This window comes from Vanessa tameamea, chromosome 10 (genome assembly GCF_037043105.1).
Source record: "Vanessa tameamea isolate UH-Manoa-2023 chromosome 10, ilVanTame1 primary haplotype, whole genome shotgun sequence".
In the NCBI taxonomy this organism is placed as follows: Eukaryota; Metazoa; Arthropoda; class Insecta; order Lepidoptera; family Nymphalidae; genus Vanessa; species Vanessa tameamea.
The window spans coordinates 3114552-3137769 of record NC_087318.1 but is presented as its reverse complement, the minus strand read 5'-3'; the positions used below and the strand labels follow the sequence as shown (position 1 = coordinate 3137769).

The window sequence follows — 23218 nt, the reverse complement described above, 5'->3', positions numbered from 1 at the left end:
ATATTCTATTCATTTGATTTAACTAGCCTTAAAATTAGGTTCAATTCATTCTGCTAAAACCAATATTTCTGACAATTTTTTAAAAGAGCAGAAATAATAAATTTTAACGTTCTCAAGAAAAATGACTAATAATTTCAAGAATAAGAAAGTGTGATTTTGACGTATTTTTTTTTTAAAATAGCGGTTACAGTCTTAGGAACCGTTTTTATATTCAATAATAATAACCTTACAAATGAATATTCTAAGAAAATTTAAAGAAAAATACCGGGAAAGAAAATGTAAGAATCATTCACGCTCGTCAACATAGGTATCATTCTTGGTATCATTTATCTTGGTCATTATATACCATACTTGACACAAACAATGTCTAGTGAACATTCTTAACATCGTGTTCTAGAGTTCGTGTTAAGATATATTATCACAGCCCCTTTTAATGAACATATGTAATGATCTGCTAACAAATTATATGTAAATAAATAATTATAAAGTTTATAAATAATGATGTGAACCACGTAGTAGCTTCTGATGTACTCGCACCGGTCGTTGTGTCGTTGGGCGAGGGTTGAATGTACGTTGAAGGTCTTATAACATCCACTGAAACAAATATATGTAATAAATATTGTTTAAAATATCGGTAAATATATACTTAATGGTTAATGTTATTACAGATTAATTATAATTAAAATGAAAAAGGTTTACAATTGTTGTAACAAAAAAGAGGTTTTACCTATAACTGTATCATTCCTGAGATCAGCGAATTTGTCTTCAATATTTCTAAACTCGGGTATGGTGCTGACGCACGTCACTTCCAGCCGTCCAGTTGCTACTAGCTGTAGTTCAGACACAGTGATGTATAGATCACGTCCGCGGTTTGGCCTTCGACTTCTATGACGGCTTACTCCAAGAACCATATTCACTTCGTCGTTTTCTAATACGGAATCTACCTGAAAATATATTGTTTAGAATCAATAAGTGTTTAGAAATAATAAACGTCTTGAGTCTGTATAATGTATATATCAGACACGATATACAAACAGAGATGGTTCACTCGTGTGATCACGTAAATTTTACTATGAGTGTTGGTTGAAAATCTACCTTAGGTACGTGTATTCAACCGGTATACGACAGCATGATGATTAAACCACAAAATCGAAAGTTGTAGCCCAACTGTGGGACATTTTCAGGCTACTTGTTATAATGCTAACTTATTGAATAATGACTATCAACGCACGACTTAAACGTAACTTAGTTAAGTTAGACATGAGACTTAAAATTTGGAGAACTTTGTTATGCTCATAAGAGCTAAATAGGCCCATTTTTAAAGAGATTGTCTACTCCCTGCCGACTTTAACTTCGTTCAATAGACCTCTTCCAAGCATTATTGTAACCACAACAAGATGACTGATGAAAAATGATGTTGAGGAAAAAGTATGGATACACATTTGTTAAATTACACAAACGTCATCCTCTAAAATAAGTTGAGTTAATTTTCATAATTTCGGCGGTATCCATGACGTGTACTAGTATGCTACAAAAAGTTATTAAACATTTTAATTTAATGTATTTACAGTAATACCGCCCGTTATGGCTTTAGACATTATTTCACAACGTGTTTGGAGGTTGTTTAGGTCATTGAATATACATCTGGCAGAAGTACATCCCACACACCTGTTTGCTATCAAACATGTTCTTTAACACGAACACAAAATAAATAATCTTATATGTATAATTATAGTTATATCATCGTTTTTATTTGAACCGCTGTATATTTTGTCATGCAATTTGTACCATTATATTCAATGTGTTTCAGAGAAGTTTTTCGGCTAAACATTATCTACAATTTAATTCAACGCGTACCGTAGCAACAGTAACGCATGGCAGGGTCGGCTAGTACATAATCAGCCTGTAAATTTCCCACTGCTGGGCTAAGGCCTCCTCTCCCGTTGAGGAGAAGGTATGGAGCATATTCCACCACGCTGCTCCAATGCGGGTTGGTGGAATACACATGTGGCAGAATTTCGTTGAAATTAGACACATGCTGGTTTCCTCACGATGTTTTCCTTCACCGCCGAGCACGAGATGAATTATAAACACAAATTAAGCACATAAAAATTCAGTGGTGCCTGCCTGGGTTTGAACCCGAAATCATCGGTTAAGATGCACGCGTTCTAACCACTGGGCCATCTCGGCTGGGCCAGGTCGGCTAGTATAAAAATAAATTAAGCATTTGAAACCTTGTGATTGTAGTTGTCTTTGTTACCGGTTTGAACACACTAATCTTTGGTTAAGATCCAAGTGTTCTATTCATTGAGCCATTTTCTCAATAAATATGACATCGAAAAGTCTTAACGTTACGTCCTCTCTACTGACGACATGAGGCCACATAATTGTAAAACAATATTACGAACGACTCCCGTAAAAGCGTTTCCCTTAAATTCTACGAACGAATAAATTAATTATTAATTTAAATTTAAATTAACCTAAATGTTCAGTGTAAATTTATAATTGTAGTGTTATGAAATTTGGAATCGGATGTATACTTTAGCCCTTGGGAAGTGATTCAAAGTTATTTCAAATTACAAATATCCGGAATGTGTATCTTCACATCCGAAAAGGCTTTAGCGCCTGTATTTATTTTCATAATATCAATTCGAATTTTTATTTTAAACATATTCACAATTATTTCTCTTCGCGTAGGTTAAATAAAGTTAGTTAAGTTTAATAATAAGGCGCATTACTGTATAAAATATGATTCATACTGGATAAATAAGAATTTAATTTATTTTAATTGACTTATTTAAGTATGTAATTTAATTGGTGTAAAAGTGAAACAAGTGAGTTTCTTTTGGGCTTACCTTACCTCGAGCCGATAGTTACTTGAAATTTAATTGAATTTTGTAATAGAGATTCAAAGGTGCTCGTAAGAGCCTACTTGAATATCGTATACTTTGATTTTTATTTTTATTCCTTGCTCCCTTATCTTATTTTGCGGTAAAGCTATACCTTTGATTCATCGTTATATAAAATAGAGTAATTTCCTCAGGTAATCTGTATTGTATAGTATTCCGCACACAGATTTTTTTTACAAATTGTGAATATTAATATTATACAAATATTTATATAACAAGCTACATAATTCATAAGACCTCTAAAGAAGATACACGATGACCTAAAACTTTCATAAAAATACGTGTCGTACTTATACATAAAAAAATGTATATAAATGTATATAGTAAAATAGTACAGAAACAGCGTGTCACAGCCTATTGATGTCTCGCTACTGGATCGCTTCCTTTTTAGAGGTTCTTTGAGGTTAACCCATCAGGCTGCTGACGTGCAGGTTTCCTTACGATTTTTTCCTATATCGCCTATATCGAGATTTATTATAAACACAGATTAAGCACATGATATTTTATATCCACGTTACAATCTGTTTGTTAATATACGTTATATATGTAAATCAGTACAGGTAATATTATAAATCGCGGAAAAAATGTATTAGTCCTTTTTGTTTTCTAGCCATAGACATTGAAAATATATAGCGTGTCATAAAATAATGTAACAAATGTTTCCAATAGAAGTTACATTCATGACCTTCGCCTCAGACATTCATTTATAATTACTTGGTGGGGGTGTTCCTTGATGTTGCAGCCGGGAGGTCTTGTTGCGACATGAGATATATGAGTAAGGGCGAGAATTGGGGGAGGAGAGCTACGATCAGACTCTTGGTCAAACGCCCTTTGAAGACCTCTTCTTCCATTTCGCTCACTCATCGGTACACGAAACTTGTGTGAATGTGCTGCCAGTTCATCCATCTGGAATTAAAAGTTTCACAAGTTCTTAACTTAGGATTTACTCCTCCTTGGTCGAGTGGCTAGCACATTAGGCTGCTGATGTCGATCCTAGGTACAAATCCCGGGACGAAACAGGAGAATAATTATAAATAGTAATTTATTCATTAAACAAATTGTCAGTAGCAGTCCCTAGATTTAAAGATTAATTCTTTACATTCCCGTGCTTTTGAAAGTATGTCAAACCTTTGCCGCCTCATTAGATTTCGAAATTGAAATAATTATATTAAATGTAATATAAAAATCGAGACTTCGAAAAACTTATAATAACACCAAATATTAATATGATTATTGAAAATGCAAATACGCAAATTAATGGCGAGTTAAATTAAATTTCCCTCATAATAATGCTAACATGTATTCATTTGTTAAATAAATTAAGATATATGAGCAACACAAACAGCCTAATGAACTGTTACAATGTTAATCCAACCACACATAACATTGGAAAGGATATGTAACCTTTTTCCCATTAATAAACCATGTGATGTGCGGGGCCGGGAGCGCAGGCGCGGTTGTGCAATTAGCTTTCAACGTTTCGCCAAAACTCAGGTACCGAGTCGGGAAGTCGATACGAGGATGATGTTTTTGGGGATCTGTAAACAAATTTAAAGCTATATAATTATATATTTTTGAACAAGGATTTTTTAAATTAAGAATGTAATAAAAAAAAATATACAGTCAGAGTTATCTTACTCGGTCGGTCGCAACATGAAATGATATATAAAATAATCGATTTTATAAACATAAATTAACGACTTTGACAATCAATTGACATGACACCATTGGTTAAAATTTAAATAATCGACGGTATACATTATGAATTTTTTAAAATTGGTGTATTGAATGTAAAATTGTTTTCGAAACTTTTAAAGTAAAATTAGAGGGTTGATATGAATATATAAGTCTAAGGTAAAACATATAATTACTAGTTTATTTTGCCGAACGATATGAGCTAAAAATATTTAATATTAACATAGATTTGATATAGTTAGAGATATAATTTAATCTGTATAATGGAAAATAAAGATCGATAATTTAAAGTATTACTTTTACATAAATAAGGAGATTGCATCATAAAACCAATATCCGAAATAGACAGACTAAAAAGAGTAAATAAATAAAAAAAAGGTTTAGCGACTTTCTTTTTCCCTCAAGTTAGCACCGATATAAGCTTTATTGAGATGTTGCACTAAACCTTGTTACGATTTGTTGAGCAATCCGAAAACTCGTAAGTCTTTATCAACCGAGAGTATTTATTTTGAATACTAATTGAATATAAAATAATCTTATTACTTAAATCGCATTTATTATTGTTAATCAGTTGCAGATTTGCATTTAATTTAATCTTATAATAGATAACTTTAATAAAGTACATTTTTATTTGGGATTTTTGAAAAAATAATTAAAGTTTATTCCAGTGAACCCATATTAATCAAAATGTTGGTGTAAATGTGTTAAAATTCAAAAATAATTACAAGTTATACTATTATCATTAAAAGCTTCAAAATTGTCACCAAGGTTTTGGCGTCCATTAGAGCATTTCCTGAAACTATATTCTTTTCGTCTTCCGGTTGTGCTGCCCCAATTACGAAGCAGCGCTCTATAAAACTGTTTTACAATGTAGAGAAACTGTCGTTTAGAGAAAATTTAGCGCTCTTGTTGTCTTGTTTAAAAACGATACCATTATTTTCTTTCAATTATTTTTAATATGCTTTTAATCATGTTGTTATTAGAATTTATTGTTGTAATTAAACTCATAAATTATGTGAATTGAATATATTATCAAAAACTTAATATTAGATTTATATTTAACAGAGTATTGGTAGGCTTATATGAAATATTATCTATTTTATAATTGTGTTATCTATTTTCTAATATAGAAATAAAATAAAAAAATTATGTATGCATTATTATCCAGTCGAAATAACTGGTTACTCTTGCAAAAGCCGAAGGAAAACCTAATTCGCAGCCGTCGTAAGCTACAAATGAACTGACACCGATGACGACGTCTGTACCACGAATATTAACCGTAAGGGGCCCTCCTGAATCTCCTTGACATATTCCGACTCCTCCTGTTCCACTGGTACAAATATTAGAATCCAAAACAATACTTCCAAAAATTGATCTACACTGCCTCAGAGATATAACTTCAAGGAAAATGTTTCTAACTTGAGTGTTCGTAGTTGGATTTGATAAATCTGAATATCTTCCGTATCCTGAAGCTTGTAACCACATACCAGTGAAATCAAAATTTGCAAATGACTTGGCTGGTATGCCAATGGGTTGAATTGTGCTGCCGAAAGACACCCTAACTGGTAGATACAGCATTGCAATGTCATTAGCTAAAGTTTGAGGTTGATAGTCAGGGTGTATAGCTATTGTAGATGATTGTATTCTAGTTCCACCGAAATATAAATACGGTGAGCCCAGTACAGCAGTCATTCTCCATGCTTGAAATCTCCCGTCACTCCAGCAATGCGCTGCTGTTAAAATTCTTGTATTCGTCAGAAGAGATCCGCCGCAAGCCGATGGGTTATTTAATCCGATAACATCTATGAGTAACCCGGCTAAGTAAGGATGTGAGTTCACCGGTGCTACGGTTCCGCCCACGATGAAAGGTAACAAGTGACGTGCATTTTCAGCTTCCCTAATTCTCTGAGCTTCTTTTATTCCAACTTTCAGATGCCACCCCAAAAGTCCCTCATTTTGGCACCAGACAGAACTAACAAGTAATGAAGTCACTAGTAAAATAGACATCGTGTATTATTTATGATTCGAGTAATGATTTTCCTTAATATATAGCTTTGGTCTTTTGGTTATCTAAAGCTGTCTGTCTGAATGATAATATGTTATCTTAAAATAATATTTTAATCCAAGCAATAAAAATAGAATATATTTTTTTTAAATTTATTTTTTGCAAATCAACTTTTTAGTGTTATTTAGGCTTTTGATTTATTTGTTGCAACTATATTATTATTGTTTGTCCATATGATGTATGTGGTAGAATATAAATATGTGTGAAATAGGTACAAGATTTATGACATTTGTATGAATTCGGTCACATAGCGATATTTCAGCATTGGTCTGGTTGAACTTGGGAATGGGTAGCCATTACGTTCTAATTGCAATAGGTATGAAAAGTTCTTGAGTAAAACCATGATTCGGAAAATAGAACTTAGGTTGTCTTTAGATCAGGTAGAGAGGAGAGAAGAATGTTTACTGTTTCCCAATTTAAAGAGGAATGAGCGAAGAAAGCACTGGCTGGCTAGCTGTAATAGTCTGTTAAATATTTTCTATGTCGTCGAATACGCACTGTTAAAATCAAAATATTCATTGATGATGATTTATTATTTACCTCAATCAAAAATGTATTTGAATTAGAGGATTGTTGAATTTTTATTTCATTCATAACAAACACTAGAACTAGTTAATAACAAAGTTCCGTATTTTTTCGCATTAGGCGAATGATCGTGGTAAAATACTTTCAAAATGTTACAATAGTTTTTCTTTTGAACACGTGTTTATTTTTTATCGTTGGCTAGGTTTATTACACCAGTTATTATCATAAATTCTAATTTATAATAATGTTGCCCGTTAAAAACTTCCTTGCTGGTATCAATTTGAAATAATTTTTGGTTTTTTAGTCTGGAATAGCCTTAAATGGCTTAATGTAAAAAAATACTAGTATATATTCCTTATTTATTTTAATATGACGATGTCGCCATACTTATGAGTTTTTTGATTTAAGGTATTTCATACTTTAATGCATTTAATCCTTTCAGACAATGATTTGACTTGGAATTTTATTGGAAAATCCGAGTATATTGACTCTTTAAGTATATATGACTTCATAAACAAAAATTCGATCGAAATTACCCGTAGATTAAAGTCTTAACTGAATTATAAGATAATTTATTATATCACAATGAAATGAATGACCATTATCTTCAATTTTTATAGATAAAATGATTAATTGACTACTAACACATAGCTTAAACTGTAGGGCTTAAACTTGTAATTTGTAGTATACTTCCGTATCACACTGTTGAGGCAGAAAGAAAAATATATTTAATTTTGATTAGAAGCGGCATTGCAAACTTCAACTTCATCCACTAAGATTTTATTTATTTAACCGTATAAAGACATATTAATACAGTCATTGGAATGTCTGTCTGATGTAAGACAAATGATACTAAAATAAACTAGTTTTTCAACTTTTCCGCAAGGGAAACTAAAATGTTAATTGATAGAACTATAAATTTGTGAAGATTAAAATAGTGTACGTAATCAAACCAATCGCTTGGTAAAATATCTCACGCATCAAGTTTGTATTTCGTAATTAAGCTGGAATTGATAATCAATTCGAAATAATACATAAAACGTATTGATATACGTAATAGATCGTTACGTTATTTAAAATACTAGTTTTTATCCTTGTTCAAGTATTATAACATGTTCGCAATTATAAAATCGTATCAAAATGCCGGCGAAACATAGAAAGCGGATGCATCGGTGTGATAAATAAAGCAGAGAATAAAATAGATTCAAATGTCCTCGACCTTTGCTGACTGTAATGCCATATTATATACGTATGTATTTACATACTCGGATGTGAGATGTATTGTACGTAAAGTGATATTCGAAAAAAGGAATTTGGAAAACAAACACTATCGACTCGTACTCTATCGAGGGATATAAAGATACAATTCGTTTTGTTTTAAGCAAAATATTACAGGAGTTTACTTTATATATTAATTGTGCTCACTAAAAACACTTTAACATTTACAACAAAAGGTAGCCCTAATGGCTTCCGGATCTAAAATTGACTTTGTCGCTAAAATTATATTGAAGAAATAAATTATTAAGACTTTGTCTTTTGCTCTATAATTGAAATGAATTTTGTAGAATGTCAACGTAAATATTAAAACCGTTATGGTACAAATTATTTCAAAGGCTTATATTTGAAATTAAAGTTTTTTAAAAAACGATACCAAAGTAGCGCAATTTATTATAGAGGCATTTATTTTTTCAAAAAGGAAGAATATTAAGTGTTTGAATTTTTTTTATGGGTATTTTATGATATTTTCTTTGTTGATACATGTAACTCAGTTTTCCACTCTTAATCCATAAAATAAAAGGGTAAAATGTAAACTGATTAGTTCGGTAATAGAATGGAATACTAAACTTGTTTAATTAAACAGACGTTGTTTCATTCGAGCAGCCCTTATAGAAATCCTTATAAAATTCAATATATAATAGTTTGTACTTATTGTATACTGTGATTACATCAGTGTTTCACTATAATTACGAAAAAGCAACATACGAGTTAATTTAAGAACCTTTATTTGAAGTCGGCTTACCTTTACTGTAGGTTCAATGTATAAATACTGTATGGAAATTAAAGAATTTAAGGTATGTACATAATATATACAATGTTAAGTGTATAAAATGTAGTATCTCAGATTAATTATAACTTTTTAATGAAATATGAAATGGAAGTAGGTCACTTGATAGTAAATCTTCATCGCAGCTCATAGATATGGTCACTGTAAGAAATCCTACAAACATACTTTTCTTACTACATTTTACTTTAGTACTTGGATTAATATATAGATATTTACAATTCGTTTCCTCCTAGACTGTGAAGGCATTTGCCCAACAGTGAAACATAATTATCTGTATAATTATGTTTCACTGCTAATTAATAATATTATTTTATCATGAGAATTTGAATGTTCTGTTCTTGGTGTTTGTAACAAGATCGCTCACCCTTTAAACTGTACGATCACATGTATTATTACCCTTTCATAACTTAAATAAGTGATGGTAGAGTGATGATGAGAAAAAAATAACTCAATTAATTCTAGGAACTCGTTTTACTCAGTTTTTAAAGATTTAACTCCTTAAAAACAAGAAAGTATTAGCTTGGATAATCTTCCTATTCTTTAATACTAATGGTTCCTCGAGAAAAGATATTTTTCTTGTAGAATTTTCTTGTTTAACTCAGTCGCTCTACAAAATGTTTCATTGGTAGTGATTAATCATTTGATTAAAGGGAGTTGAAAGAGAACAATATGCTTCCAAGTTCAATGAATGAACGAATGAAGGATCGATTTATTTTGTTACCGAGCATTTAAATTTTAATTCATAGTATAATAGTTATATAATCTGTATCAAAATTTGTGTATTGTATCTTCCAATGGAAGAAGTAGAAGAGTAAACAAAACTTAGGTTTACGTTTTTCAACAGACAGTTCTTAGTTAATATATTTCTATTTATAAAACCATACTAATCCACTTAACTATTTATATCCTCCTTAATTTTAGTTCCAAAATTCCGATACCAACTTCGCTGGAATTTAAAATACAACATATAAGTTATTTAGATCTTGAAAATTCATGTCATGTTACTTTCTAAGGTCAATGTTATTTGTTAATGTTTATTCTCCTGATATTGTATCGGCTTTTGAAATCAATACATATGTTTTCTATGTGTAATTTATAAAAATATTTAAGTAGTAAATTATAAATCTATTTCGTTGAGTCACTTTTTCGCAAGCATTTGTTTGGTATCAATAAGAACGTAATCCTATCGCGGGATCAGGAACGAATTCTCAATAGAAAGGATCCCACAATATTTGTTGTTCGACCCAAGGCTTGTAAATGAGCCCGGGCGAAGAAATAAACCATTGCAACGTTTTCTTTATGGGAGACAATAATTCGAGCGGATTCGATTCGCCGAAATATCCCCTTTCACCTGATACCCATTTAAATTTTAATTAAAATATATACGTCTTCAATATTCTTTTACAAGCATAAATTAAACAGCGTTTACTAAACGGGTTGTCTAATATTCATTTTGCTTGTTTAATCAATTATTTGTAAATTATATTCAAATTTGTTATTATTTTTTAATAAAATGTATGTCAGTCCGTCCGTCGTTTAAAGAAACCCTTTGATTTGGTTTGAGTTTGTGAAATACAAATTGTGAATTTACGGGCTTACTTAATTATTATTATATAAGGTAAATATTATTGTGCTATAGTCCATGGGATATAACTGTCTCATGCAAGTACAAACGACATAAATACAAGATGTATTTGCAAATCATAAATCCATGGGCGCGGCATCGACGGTGTAAACAGTGTTTTATATTTTTTACAGTAGAATAGATTGGCATGCTTGTCTTTTAAAATTAATCAAAATATGGAAATATAAATTGTGTTTGAAATAAAATATGGTATATTGACTTCATTCACAACTTATGTAATCTTTTTGATCTCAAGAAATAAAAAGATTCCATGTGATGATAAAAAAGAAAAACTCAAATTCAATTCGAATGACGTCGCGAGCATATCTCGTTTATCAATAAGCCATTCGGTATGAATGTATACCGATGTCGTTCCCATGTTTATTCGGGATAAAATTCGCCAAAATTGCGCCATTCACCGAACGAATTCAAAACTAATGAACGTAGGTACAATTTCTGATTCGAAATAGCTACATTCCATTCTGATATCTGTCAAGTAAGGTTTTCGGCCTTTGTATTTTATTATCAAAGCTATAGAGTTACGTTTTGGAAGATATATGTTATCCAGCAGTATTAACAGTTGGAGTCGATTTGTTTGTCATGCAAGGCAAGATTAGCCCTAATCATAAATGCAAATTGGATGTTAATGATTTTGTTTTGATATTAATGCGAATATTTCCCACTTAAATGATCGCAACGAATATACCTCATATATGGTAATAATTTGGTTTGTCATACAAGAGAAATTGATTGTATGTTAACAGAGGACATAAATTATATTTTAAGTACCGAAATAAAATACAAGTTATGAATAATTACGCATTTATGTGTTGCAATACATATTCCGCCGTTCACGAATAATTGTATAATGGTAAGTGAATGATGACGACGATGATTATGATGGTGATATAATTCTATGTCACGTGATTAAAGAATCAATTTATAAAAAAATAATTACGAAATCTACTCGAATTCTGTTAATATTTAAGACATTCAAAAACTCAGGATTTTCTCGAAGAAAAAAATTTAAATCTATTTAGTTAAAATATGATAGACGTAGTGAGGTCGCCGTGGATAGTGGCAGGCGGCCAAACTTAGATTCACTGCATTTAAATATTATGACGATTGAGAAAAATACTGATTTAACATTCACATGGTAAAATTCGGTTTGAAAAAATACATATTTCACAACAGATTTGTATAAAAAAAATTCATATCGTAAATTGTTTTTATCCACACTGAAAAACTTCGGTTCAGTCACGAGAATATTTTGCCATAAACAGATTTTTTAAAATGTTTTAGTTTTTCTTTAAAATCTGGCATCGGTTGAGTTTTTAGCTTAGGGAATAGTTGTTCCCTAAGCTAAAAACTTTTTTTGCTTTTAGTTACAAACATTTGAGACAGACGAAGATGTGAAGTCTCTTGCGGGTCTAGGCGAGTCGCATATCGATTGAGAAACTCGAAGAAAACACCAAAATGTCTAGAAACAATATATTTAAAGACTTTTGATGCTTTTGTCTAGGATCACTATGCTGCAATTTTGCAAACCTCCATTCCAAGTATGTCAGAAAGGCTTTAACGTCGAAAGACCATGCGAATAGAGGTTATACGGGGCTATGACGAAAAGTCAATTTTATTTTGTGTCTCTAGGACAACATTTTGATCTTATTTAATTTTTTCCTTTTTAGTTACGATCAGACGTAGGTACTTTTTACATTTTATAATTCTTAATTATAAGTAAGACAATTTTAATTTGTATGTACGATTCCATATTAATTTTTAGACAAGTTCTTACAATTATAATTTTTAAAAATAATTTTCTAACTGTTATCAATATATATTAGAAAAATACTCTAAGCTTTATATGTTAGACTCTTAGCTTGTACTTTATTACAGTATTTTGAAAAACAAACGTTTTTATCAATAATGTCAATTTTTATTCTGTCGTGAGTTTTACTGGTATGGTATACTTATATTATGTACATGGTTTAGAACGAAGTTTTCGTTAAAAGGATTAGAATTATATAAAGGCTATATGCAAATACATACGGAAAACTGTGAGTTGTTTCTCGGTCGATGCCTTTGTGTAGATAGGCGTGTCAAGCGACACTTCGCAAGAGTAGCTCCCGCTAGCAGCGAAGTCCAAATTTTGAAGGATTATGGAGTTTTCGGTGGCTAGTGCAATCTGCAAACAACATTGTTTAATAAAATTATTGTGAATAAATAGAATTTCAAATAGCATTCAATTCACATTTTTGTTAGATTATGTTTAATTACAAATATTCCTTATATTTATTAAAGTAAAATATTTTTCAACTCTGGACACACATCCAATTTTATCAATATTTTCTAGAATAACCAGAAATATTTACGATTTTGTAGTTTTCAATTTAAAAATGAACGGAAATTGGAAATTTTGTAGAATATCCAATTAGCTTCAATAGCCTGGGTTTTCTCATTCCCTAGTTTGACCTGAAAGGGGTTGACCTATTACGCCCTTTTAAGGTAAACGAGTTAGAGGCATGCAATATAGTGTGAGACATACCGAATAATAATTAATAATTAATTAATTTACCGAATTTAATTTAATTCTATTAGAGATCGAGTTCTTTATTATTAAAAATGATGTTGTTATATCTGCTTAGATTCTTGATAGCGTTTGACCAATCACATTGAACTGGCACAGTAATGGTTGTTTTCACTCAGAAGGTTTTCTAGCTATCCACGCTATTGAAACTCACTATTTTGTGTGTTTTGAAGTATTCTTTTTATTATTAATCAAATAAATTAACGTTCATGTTATATCACTGGTATTCGCCCAGTGGTCGTAATTCGAGCACAAGAATTAATAAAAAATATAATATAAAAATATATCTGTATAAATTTGCATGTCGTCATTGGCTAAAAAAAAACAACAAACAGGACGAGGAGGTAATCAACTGCATACTTACATACAATCTTTGCATACTTCTTTATTGATTTATTTGTATTGTAGTGTATTCTTGTGAATTTATATTTTTTATAATAATAATGAATGTCATAAGTATTTTTTTAATACGTTAATGTGATCATCGAAAACAGTTCATGAAGGCTATTCCTTATGAATTTTAACGTTAATTCATAAGGCATATCCTACTGAAGAATCCTTTACGCGTTCACTAAGATTTAGTTAAACGTTTGAGTTTTCTAAGATAAAATAGCTGATATAATGCATAAGTCCCGACTATACGCATTAATCAGTCGGTCATCTTAACCAACTTTGAGACCCTCGGATGACTTGCCAACAAACATCGTCAAGGAAAACCGCCCTTGTGACGTATGTATTAAGCTTTAAATTAATAAAACGACATATTACAATATAAACGCTGATCGTTTAAGTTTCGCTGAATTTAAACTTAAGTAATATATTATAAGACTAGCTATTACATAGATACAACATGGATATATGTAAATTTTAACGAAATATTATGCATATTTGTTTTAAGAATATCACAATTAGTGAAAAGTAACATTATCTATATCTAAATCTCATTGTCTTTGATTAATTTTTTTAAAGGGTATTTTTTATTCGCATGTTCACTCAGAGAATAGTCGCGCTTTAGGATGCATTCATCTATTGCCGTTGAGTGGTGCTACGCAGAATGTAATTAGCGACCGGTCCGTTGAATAGTAAATGAAACAAATTATTCACCAATCAGGTCGGTTTTAAATTGAACATTAATAATTTAATAACTATTTCTGGCCAATTAGTGATTGCTGTTATTATAATAGTAACAGTAAATTGCTTTGAAGTAATGCTATACTTTTTTCATTTACTGGAACTATCATGATTATATTTTGTATTCTTATCTCGAATTATATTGCTCAGTATTGTTCGTAGTTAAAGTTAATTCGAAATTGTTGCAACGATAATATTGTCGTTTTCGTAGAATAGCTTCCATTGAGAATTTCATTACGAGCAACTATAAAGCACAAGTAGAGTAGGAATGAACTCGAAACTCACTGCAGAATTGGAAACAGACTGTGATTGTGGAAAAAAAAATATGGTACTTACTTTTTCGCAAATATAATCATATCACTGTAAGTCTGTTATTCACATTTCAGTGAGGTTTAAAGTGAGTGAAATACAAAATATTTAGTTCTAACTTTTGTTCATAGGCTTAGGTCAAGCACGTCTGTGTTAGTACTCCTCACACATCAGTAATTCCACTGACAAGAAGAGAGACTAAATATTGTGTTGTGTTTTGTTTGGATTTGAAGGTTTGTTAGCCAGTTTAACTACCGGCATCAGAGATCTAATATCATGTTAGTTTCCAAGGTTTATGTACCATTGATGATGTGGTCAATATTCCTTATAAAACCAATGTTGATTGTCAATATCGATGGTGACTGTCCATCAAGTGTCTCAATAGCAATTCTGCCTACATTTTTAAATAAAAAAAAATAAAAGTGTCATTGTTTTTAACGAAAAGTCTTTCTTAATTACAATTGAAAATGGACAAGATGAAACCAATTAGTAACATTTAAAATTAATTGTGAGGCATAGATAAATACTAAACCAATATTCTTCTAATCAATTTGTGGTTAAATAATCAAAATGTGATACGTATACGAATAAACATGCAACATTAAACTTGAATGTAAAAGATACTGCGGCCGAAGTTCGAAGAAATATGAGACATAGGTGTCTAGTTTAAAGTGTGGTTGCCCTACTCGCAACACTGACCCGGAAAATTTAACTCCGCCCAGATCATTACTTTTAACGTAACTTTTAAGGTGTGCTTATACATTTTCGAAGTCGATGTTATGAAATTTTCGAAGAACTAGAATAAAAGTAACAGATTTAGAACACACGGTAAATAAACTATCACTGTAATTTACGGCCCAAAAATTCGTCGACAACGATAATGTTTTCAACTAATTTGTTTTAAAAAGTTTCAATCACACGCTATTTCTTTTTTTCATTTAAATTAAATTGTAGCCTTTGGGCTTTGATAAACATGAAACATGAGGTACCATTTGCAACTGTTTTTTATATCTCTTATATGACTATGACGTATCCGGATTGAGCGTCCTATTACACAGTTCTGTACCAAATAGAACCAGTCCTTTTTCTTAAATTACATACTGTATTGAATCCAATCAGGTGAGTCATTCAAGGTTATCAAATATCAAACAAGCCATTCGGCTTGATGTTTAAATTCAATAAAATTCTGTAGCATAGCATTTCGGTTAAACTCTTAGAGCGCTTTGAGATGAAGCAAAATGTTTTTGAAATATCTACGGTTGGCTGTCAAGTTGGTGTGCTACGTGGTAGAATTACTGCCTCAAGAACATATTTTCGGTATTTAGGTATTCAAAAATATACTTTCAGTTGTTTTCAATAAGGAACGATTTTGTGATGTGACGTTTCATGAGATTTTTAAAAAAATGAAATAGGTTTTTTTTAATAAACATATTTTTCTAATTTTTAATAATAGGGTGTGCTGCTAATTCAAAGTAAATTTTGAAAGTGAGCTATTTTATCTAGTAAATGAGCTTTTCTTAGCTTATATGTTGTCAAATTCTTCATTCTTAACATTATTATAGCGGAGTTGAACGACTAATACTTAGGTAACTCTCGACACAGTTTTCTTAGCTTGTTCGGTTGGTTACGGTATAGCATTTGTTTTATAATAATGTGTCAAAAGCTAGCTAATAGTCCGTTACAATCCTAAGCATGAGCGGTCTCGAATCTGGCCAAGTTCATTAAATTTTTGAAATGTTTTAGAGATTAATTGACGACTAACGGAGCGTACGCTAATTAGCTCATATCGCTTTTTAAATCATACTAATATATAATTTTAAAACTTATTCTACCTACAAAAATATATTTTCTTTATTATTCTCTGTAATTAAAATACTCGTAAAAATTTACGCCTTTACAGCAAAATATTACCTTCTCATACCTTACTTACCCTACCATAAAAAATTAAAGCAAAAATCGAACTTTCGTACGTAGCAAAAAAATTATACGTTTATTATTATTTTTGGATTTGAGATTTATTGACGAGAATTTATTTTTATTTAAGAATATTTTTTCTATTAAAATTTTTAGCTGTTATACGAAAGTATGAATATCATAATTTTGACCATTTACCTGAACGCTATCTCAATAGAATTAACCATGGCATATACTTTTACGACCTTCGGCTCTAATGAACATGTTTTTAAGAGATACAGACCAGACTACAGTTATTAGTAGTAGTTATAAAACTAATTTTACGCATGAAAATTTTAGTCCATCTTGTTCCGCTATAGTGGCGTTCAATTTAAAAAATATTTCACCTATTTTTAATATTATTTGAAAAACGAATAATATTTAATTAAAAAGCACAATTAACAAGGGTTATAAAAATACATATATTTACGATGACAGTTTACTATCTTGTGAAATCATATTTATAGAAGATGAAACGAGGAAAGCGCGGCGACTCCTTCAGATAGGGTCCTCGTTTATGGTTGACGCGCTTATAATGGCGGTTTTAGAGGTGGCGAAATGAAATTATTATTATGAAAGTGGATGATATTTTTCCTGTAAGAAACCTCGGTAATATACTTTTATATATACTTACGTGTTTATGTTGTTTTTGTAATAAAGGTAAGGGTAAGCTTATAAATAAAATAAGAATGCTTGGAATACATGTCATACTAAGGGTTTCGCAGGTAGGTCATGTTTTTAATTTGATATAGTTAAAGTAAAAGTAGCCGCCTGTGAATACTGGGCTAAGGTCTTGTCTGCTCTTGATGACGAGGTTTGGAGATAAATTTTCTTCTTATTTTTATATTAACTAATGATTGCTGGAAATTTTAACTCATTCGTAAGATTTATCTAACACACATTATCGGTAAAGTTAAACACATTAGTATTGCGTTGGTGTTGCAATATTCAAAAAAGTATATTACGTAAGTATTTGAATAAATAAAATACTATATATGTAGTTATAGATACAAGTATATTTAAATCGTTATTAGATTTTACAAGGTGTATTAAATATACTATAATATATATATAATATAGAATACCAGTTCGAGTTGTAAATTTTACCGAGAAGAACCGAAGAAAAACTTAGTAGTGACTCAATTTCAAGATTTCATGAACATTAATCATAGGAAATTAAATTTATTTTTAGCTTTTTTATTATCTATATTTTCGTGTACAAAATAATATGCCTTATTTATTAACGTTAATAATTTTGATAAGAACAGCTATCGAAATATTCTATTCCATTTATTTTAGTACTATTGCTGACGTTATACATTACTCGCTCGGTCCAGACTAGAAATTATGGGAAGCGACCCAAGTCACGACCCTCGTACACGGTGGTCGGTCGCTTGATGACGCTACTAGATCCATTTAGCAACTCGCTTAACATTATTTTTTGTATTCATAGAAATAAAATATATTAACGTTTTTTATTATGAATAATGATATTAGTGATGGGATTTCTTAAGTATTAGATTTTTTAGTAACCTACGTTGTCTAGGTCAAATATATTGAAATATCAAAAACGACGAAATTTTCTGCCTAATATCAACCCCAATCTATAAAATATATAAAAAGAAGAATATCTCTTAAGGGATACATTTACAAAAACACAGTAAATTTTTTTTAATTAGTTCGTAAACCGATGTTAGAGACTGACACTTGCTAAGCCCATATTCAATACAAAGAAAAAAACAAAAGCCTTCAATTACATTTGAACAATTAAAACTTTAAATGGAATGTTTCATGTTGCAATTTATTGAAATTAAATATTATTTTTCTCTCTTTTTTGATTGGATTATTTTTGTTGGATGATTTTTGTTGTGGGATTTATCTTGAAATGTATATATATATATGTATGACTATGCCGTTTCAACGCATATATTTAACAATAAGATTAAGCTTTAAATTTTTAAAAATAACTTCGTTTTGTAGTGTAGAGGCGCACTGTGAAAGGATTTTGCAATACTTTGATTTTAGGGTTTATGATTATTTCAGGGAGTGCATGCATCAAGCTTCCACGTAATTGAATCGACTCATTTCAAGTTTTATTTTATTAAGCTTATATCAAAAAAACATACACAAATAAGGCATATTACTCAATACAAGATTATATTAAATATTAAAAAAGTGTTGACTTAGTGTCTGATTTCTAGGCAAAATATATAAAAAAATAATTGTTCTTACTGACATACTCTGCAATTAAAATGGTGGAAAGGAGTAACTACTGAGTTTCTTGCTGGTTCTTCATGGTAGAATCTACTTTTCGAACCGGTGGTAGCTTTAAATTTAATCCAACACTGTAATATCAATATTCAAAAGTACTTTTATCAGCTTTTGAATAAAGAATATTTTGATTTTGAATACACTAAAATACATATATATATATGGTCAACGGGTTTTTACGACGAGTAGACTTGTCGCACTGCAAATGCAATAAAATATATATTTTTTATTTCGTAGCGCTAGTTGTTCTATATAACAATTATTTAATTCTCTAGGAAATGTCAATTCCAAGTCAACACCAAAGCTGAAAAACGGAAATAAATGAAAAATATACAAAAGTAAACATTTTATTGCTATACGCATAATACAAGTTAAACCACCAAATTATTCGTTGACTCGAGTTTTCAGTGGTAGTAACAAACTTTATAAATAGAGTAACTTCCATTGCAATATTAGTCATGTGAAAATTCGTTATGAGTTCTGTCCCTTGTGACTTTATTTAAATGAAATAAGTATATCTGTATTTTAGTTAATACAGATATTAATAAACTATAATTATCTCCTCAAAGATTACCCCAGCAGTGGGATATTTATATTGTTAATTTTTTAATTTTGAGATATTTATAACTCTTTTTTTTTTCCAGTGACGCTTCCTTCGACTTTACCCGTGTTTAATTCATGTTCGGTTATATTGTAAACTATAGATATTATCTACATGTATAAACTTTATATTATATAAGTCAGCGCGAAGGCATATTTTTATTTATATATTACTCACTAGGTCTATTTAAAGCTAAGGTTTTTATATGTCGACTGAATTGTTTTTGTCAAGATTTCCCCAAAAATAAACAAATATCCTGTCTCTTTAAAGCGTTAGTATGATAAACTGGGAACACGAGCCCGCGCACTTGTATCCAAGCTATATTTACCCGAAATTTTCGCACTTTTGTTTCATCAAATACTCTAGGGTCACTCCTAAAAGTACAAGAAGCGTGAAATTCGGCTTATACTAAGCGTTGGGGAAAAGACGGAAAATTTTCATTCATTTTATCAATGAGACTAAACTAAAATACAAAAGCCATTTTCTAGCTACCAGTGCTGTTGAAACGTTGATAGAATTCTTATATTATTTATTTTTAATTACGTTCTAAGCAATTCTGTGATTTATTTTTGTGTAACAAAAAAAAATTGATTCAATTTTTATTAAAAACATCTGTTTTCTAAGCATGTATGCTATAGCTTGCAGTTTCCAGTTTGCGAAATATATGTGAAGTACCAACGCGACGTTAAGATTTTTACATAAAATCTGGGATACCCGAAATGATACATGTCAAAAGTCAAAGTCAAAAATCTATATATCAAGTGTAACGCTAGAAGCGTATTGAAAGCTTCTGGCATTGCTTACTTATTGATTGACAAAAATCTACCACCTATGTAGTTATTATAATTCATGTAACTTTGATTATTCATTCTAAATAAATATATTAAGAAAGATTAATTATTATTTTAAAATGATCTTCGTTGGGTCATAATAATATTTAGGTAATTTATACAACTTCATTTCGATTCATTATTTCGAAATAACTTGAATTTAAATTACTCGATTTAAGAATATTATCTACTAACAAACATAAATACAAAACATTATAAATATACCGAGCGATTCAAACGCTATCTTGTTCATTGAATCGACTTGGTTGGTGTGTGTGTGAGTGTTTTGTGACGAGTATTACAAAAGCCTTGATACAAGGGAAGGAATAGTACTTGTTTTTCTGAATAAAATTTACGTTAAATGGTCCGCTCAAAAGTAAATTTCTGCCTGAATATTTAATTTACTATTTAGCAGAACTATTATTGAAACAAAACAGTCTCATTTGTACTGATATATACAATCGTTGCTTCGTGATCATGTAACATCTGAATCGGATTTGACCTGGTGAGATCATATATCTTGCCTATATTAGTTACCCGATATGTAGCACTGTACAGAAATAATTAACTAATTCTATATTTACCCAATCAAATGACTGACTCTGTAGCTTATATTATTGCAATTGAGGCCGTGACTTGAAACATTGATAAATATTCGAGTATTTATTATATTTTTGTAATATTCATAGTATAAACAATTAGTAACCCTATAATATTTCCAATTGTATATTTACACCACTAGCTTTGAATTACGATATTGCACCATTAGAACGCGAGGCAGCGTGTCTGTGCTCTATTATCGTCACAAAATAAAAAAAAACGCGTTTCGCTGAACTTTTTTATTATTCCAATTAACGAAAAAAGGTAATGACTGACAATATTATGAAAGATGAGTAGGTTTAACATAATCTTTTTTATGTTAATGTTATAATTGTAAAGTACTGTTGCCTGTTTTTACAGCTGTCTTAATATCGTGAAGGGTTAACTTAATTTTCTTTTACACAAAATGGATAAGATCATTGAAATAAAGGAAATCGTAATGATCGTGTGATCAATTTAATACAGACTTCTAAGGGATAACCTCTGGTTAATATTTATATTCCTTTAATAATGGTCCTGCTATCACAAACATTAACGAAGATAAAATTTCTAGTAAAAAAAAATATTTGTGAGAAATACAGATAATATATATAATTTAAAAAAAAAAACAATATCATATAATATTTTATAATTTATGGATTGTCATATAAGAATTGCAATCGATTGCATTGGAAATGTTTCAAATATATTCGCACTAAACGTTTAATGTCTGACTAAGCATCCTAGATTACTATTTCTTGATATATGTATGTTGTAAATGCGCATTTAAAAGACATAGTTTTGCATACGACTTCTAAAATTAAATATGTAACAGTACCAAGTTGGAAATGAGCACAAAAATATTCGGATTCCCTCAATAAATTATATTATTTTTGCAAAAATAAAGTTGTATGTCGTTAATCAAGAATTCAAAATTCCGCAAAATGCATGTTCTTATTTTAAATATTAAAAATAATAAGTATATTATTTTAACGTTTACCTTGAAAACTAAGTTGTTACGCCACTCGTGCCTGTAATTACACTGGTACACTCACCCTTCGAAAATGAACACTTCAATTCTAATTCTAAGTATTGCTGCTTGGCAGTAAAATATACGATGAGTGGGTGGCACCTATCCAGAAGGGCTTGCACAAAGCCCTAACACCAAGTAGATTTTTTTAAGGGTATCTTTGATGGGATTTACTTACATTAAGCACTGCACCAGGTGTGGTGAAGTTTCTGTAGGGAGGTTTTCTGTCTCTTATGTATTGAAAGATTTTAGTGCCGTGGCGTAGGAAGACGACCTTATCCAGAAGATGTGGAGGCACGTCGTGTACGCAACGCAGCCGGACAGATCCACCTCGTGTTGCCCATCTCTCCATCTGCAGTTCCACTCTGACTTCTGTGTGTCCTCGGGCTGAAAAAAATATATACTCTTTAATATATATTTATAATACAGGTAAACTGACAAACAAATTGATAGGTCACTAGTGGTAATGGTATGTGGTCACCATTGTCCATAGAAATTGGCGCTTTAAGAAATATTAACCATTCGTTTCATCGCCAATATGACACTACCCTTGGGAGCTATGATGTTTTATCCCCTGTGCCTGTAGTGGCCTTTCACTGGCTCTTCAAACCGAAACACAACAATGTTACGTATAGAATAGAATATCTGATGAAGATATGGTACCTACCCAGACGGGCTAGCAGAAAGTCTTACCACCAAGCTCTAATAAACTGTCTTTGCTTAATTTCAATTGCGAAAAAAATGTTACAACAAGATTTAATCGTCATTTCTGATTATACTCGTAACTTTCCATACGGTATATTTAGTATCAAACTTGTTATTGATTAATTGTTTTAGTAGATGCCGATTTAGGACAATGGATTTAACGGAAAATCAAAGGGTCGAATCCACATCTTTCAGACTTTTGGTTTTGTTGTTTTTGGGATCTTAATTTAAATAGCCAACGCTATTTATTAACTCAGGTCGGATTAAATTTTGTGTAATGTGTTACTTAAAGTCAGCTTTATGGTAAGTAAAAAGTGTTATATCACACAGTAAAGTTTT

General features: G+C 30.6%; 2 protein-coding genes across 2 annotated transcripts in view; both read right to left on the bottom strand.

Annotated features, from left to right (window-relative positions):
* Positions 1–267: 267 nt before the first annotated feature.
* Positions 268–23218, bottom strand: part of LOC113404717 (uncharacterized) — a 90937-nt gene continuing 67986 nt past the window's right edge. The window contains exons 2-7 of the mRNA XM_026645695.2: positions 22353–22561; positions 12933–13068; positions 4314–4447; positions 3624–3815; positions 728–944; positions 268–594 (exon numbers count right to left, since the gene is read on the bottom strand). Coding sequence (XP_026501480.1) covers positions 455–594; positions 728–944; positions 3624–3815; positions 4314–4447; positions 12933–13068; positions 22353–22561 — 1028 coding nt within the window. The 3' untranslated portion in view covers positions 268–454. The remainder of the gene's footprint in view (positions 595–727; positions 945–3623; positions 3816–4313; positions 4448–12932; positions 13069–22352; positions 22562–23218) is intronic.
* On the bottom strand, positions 5681–6617 carry LOC135193449 (brachyurin-like; the record flags this gene model as incomplete). The annotated part of the gene is made up of 1 exon (XM_064215948.1): positions 5681–6617. A coding segment is annotated over one exon (867 nt), but the record flags the coding sequence as incomplete, so codon positions are not given.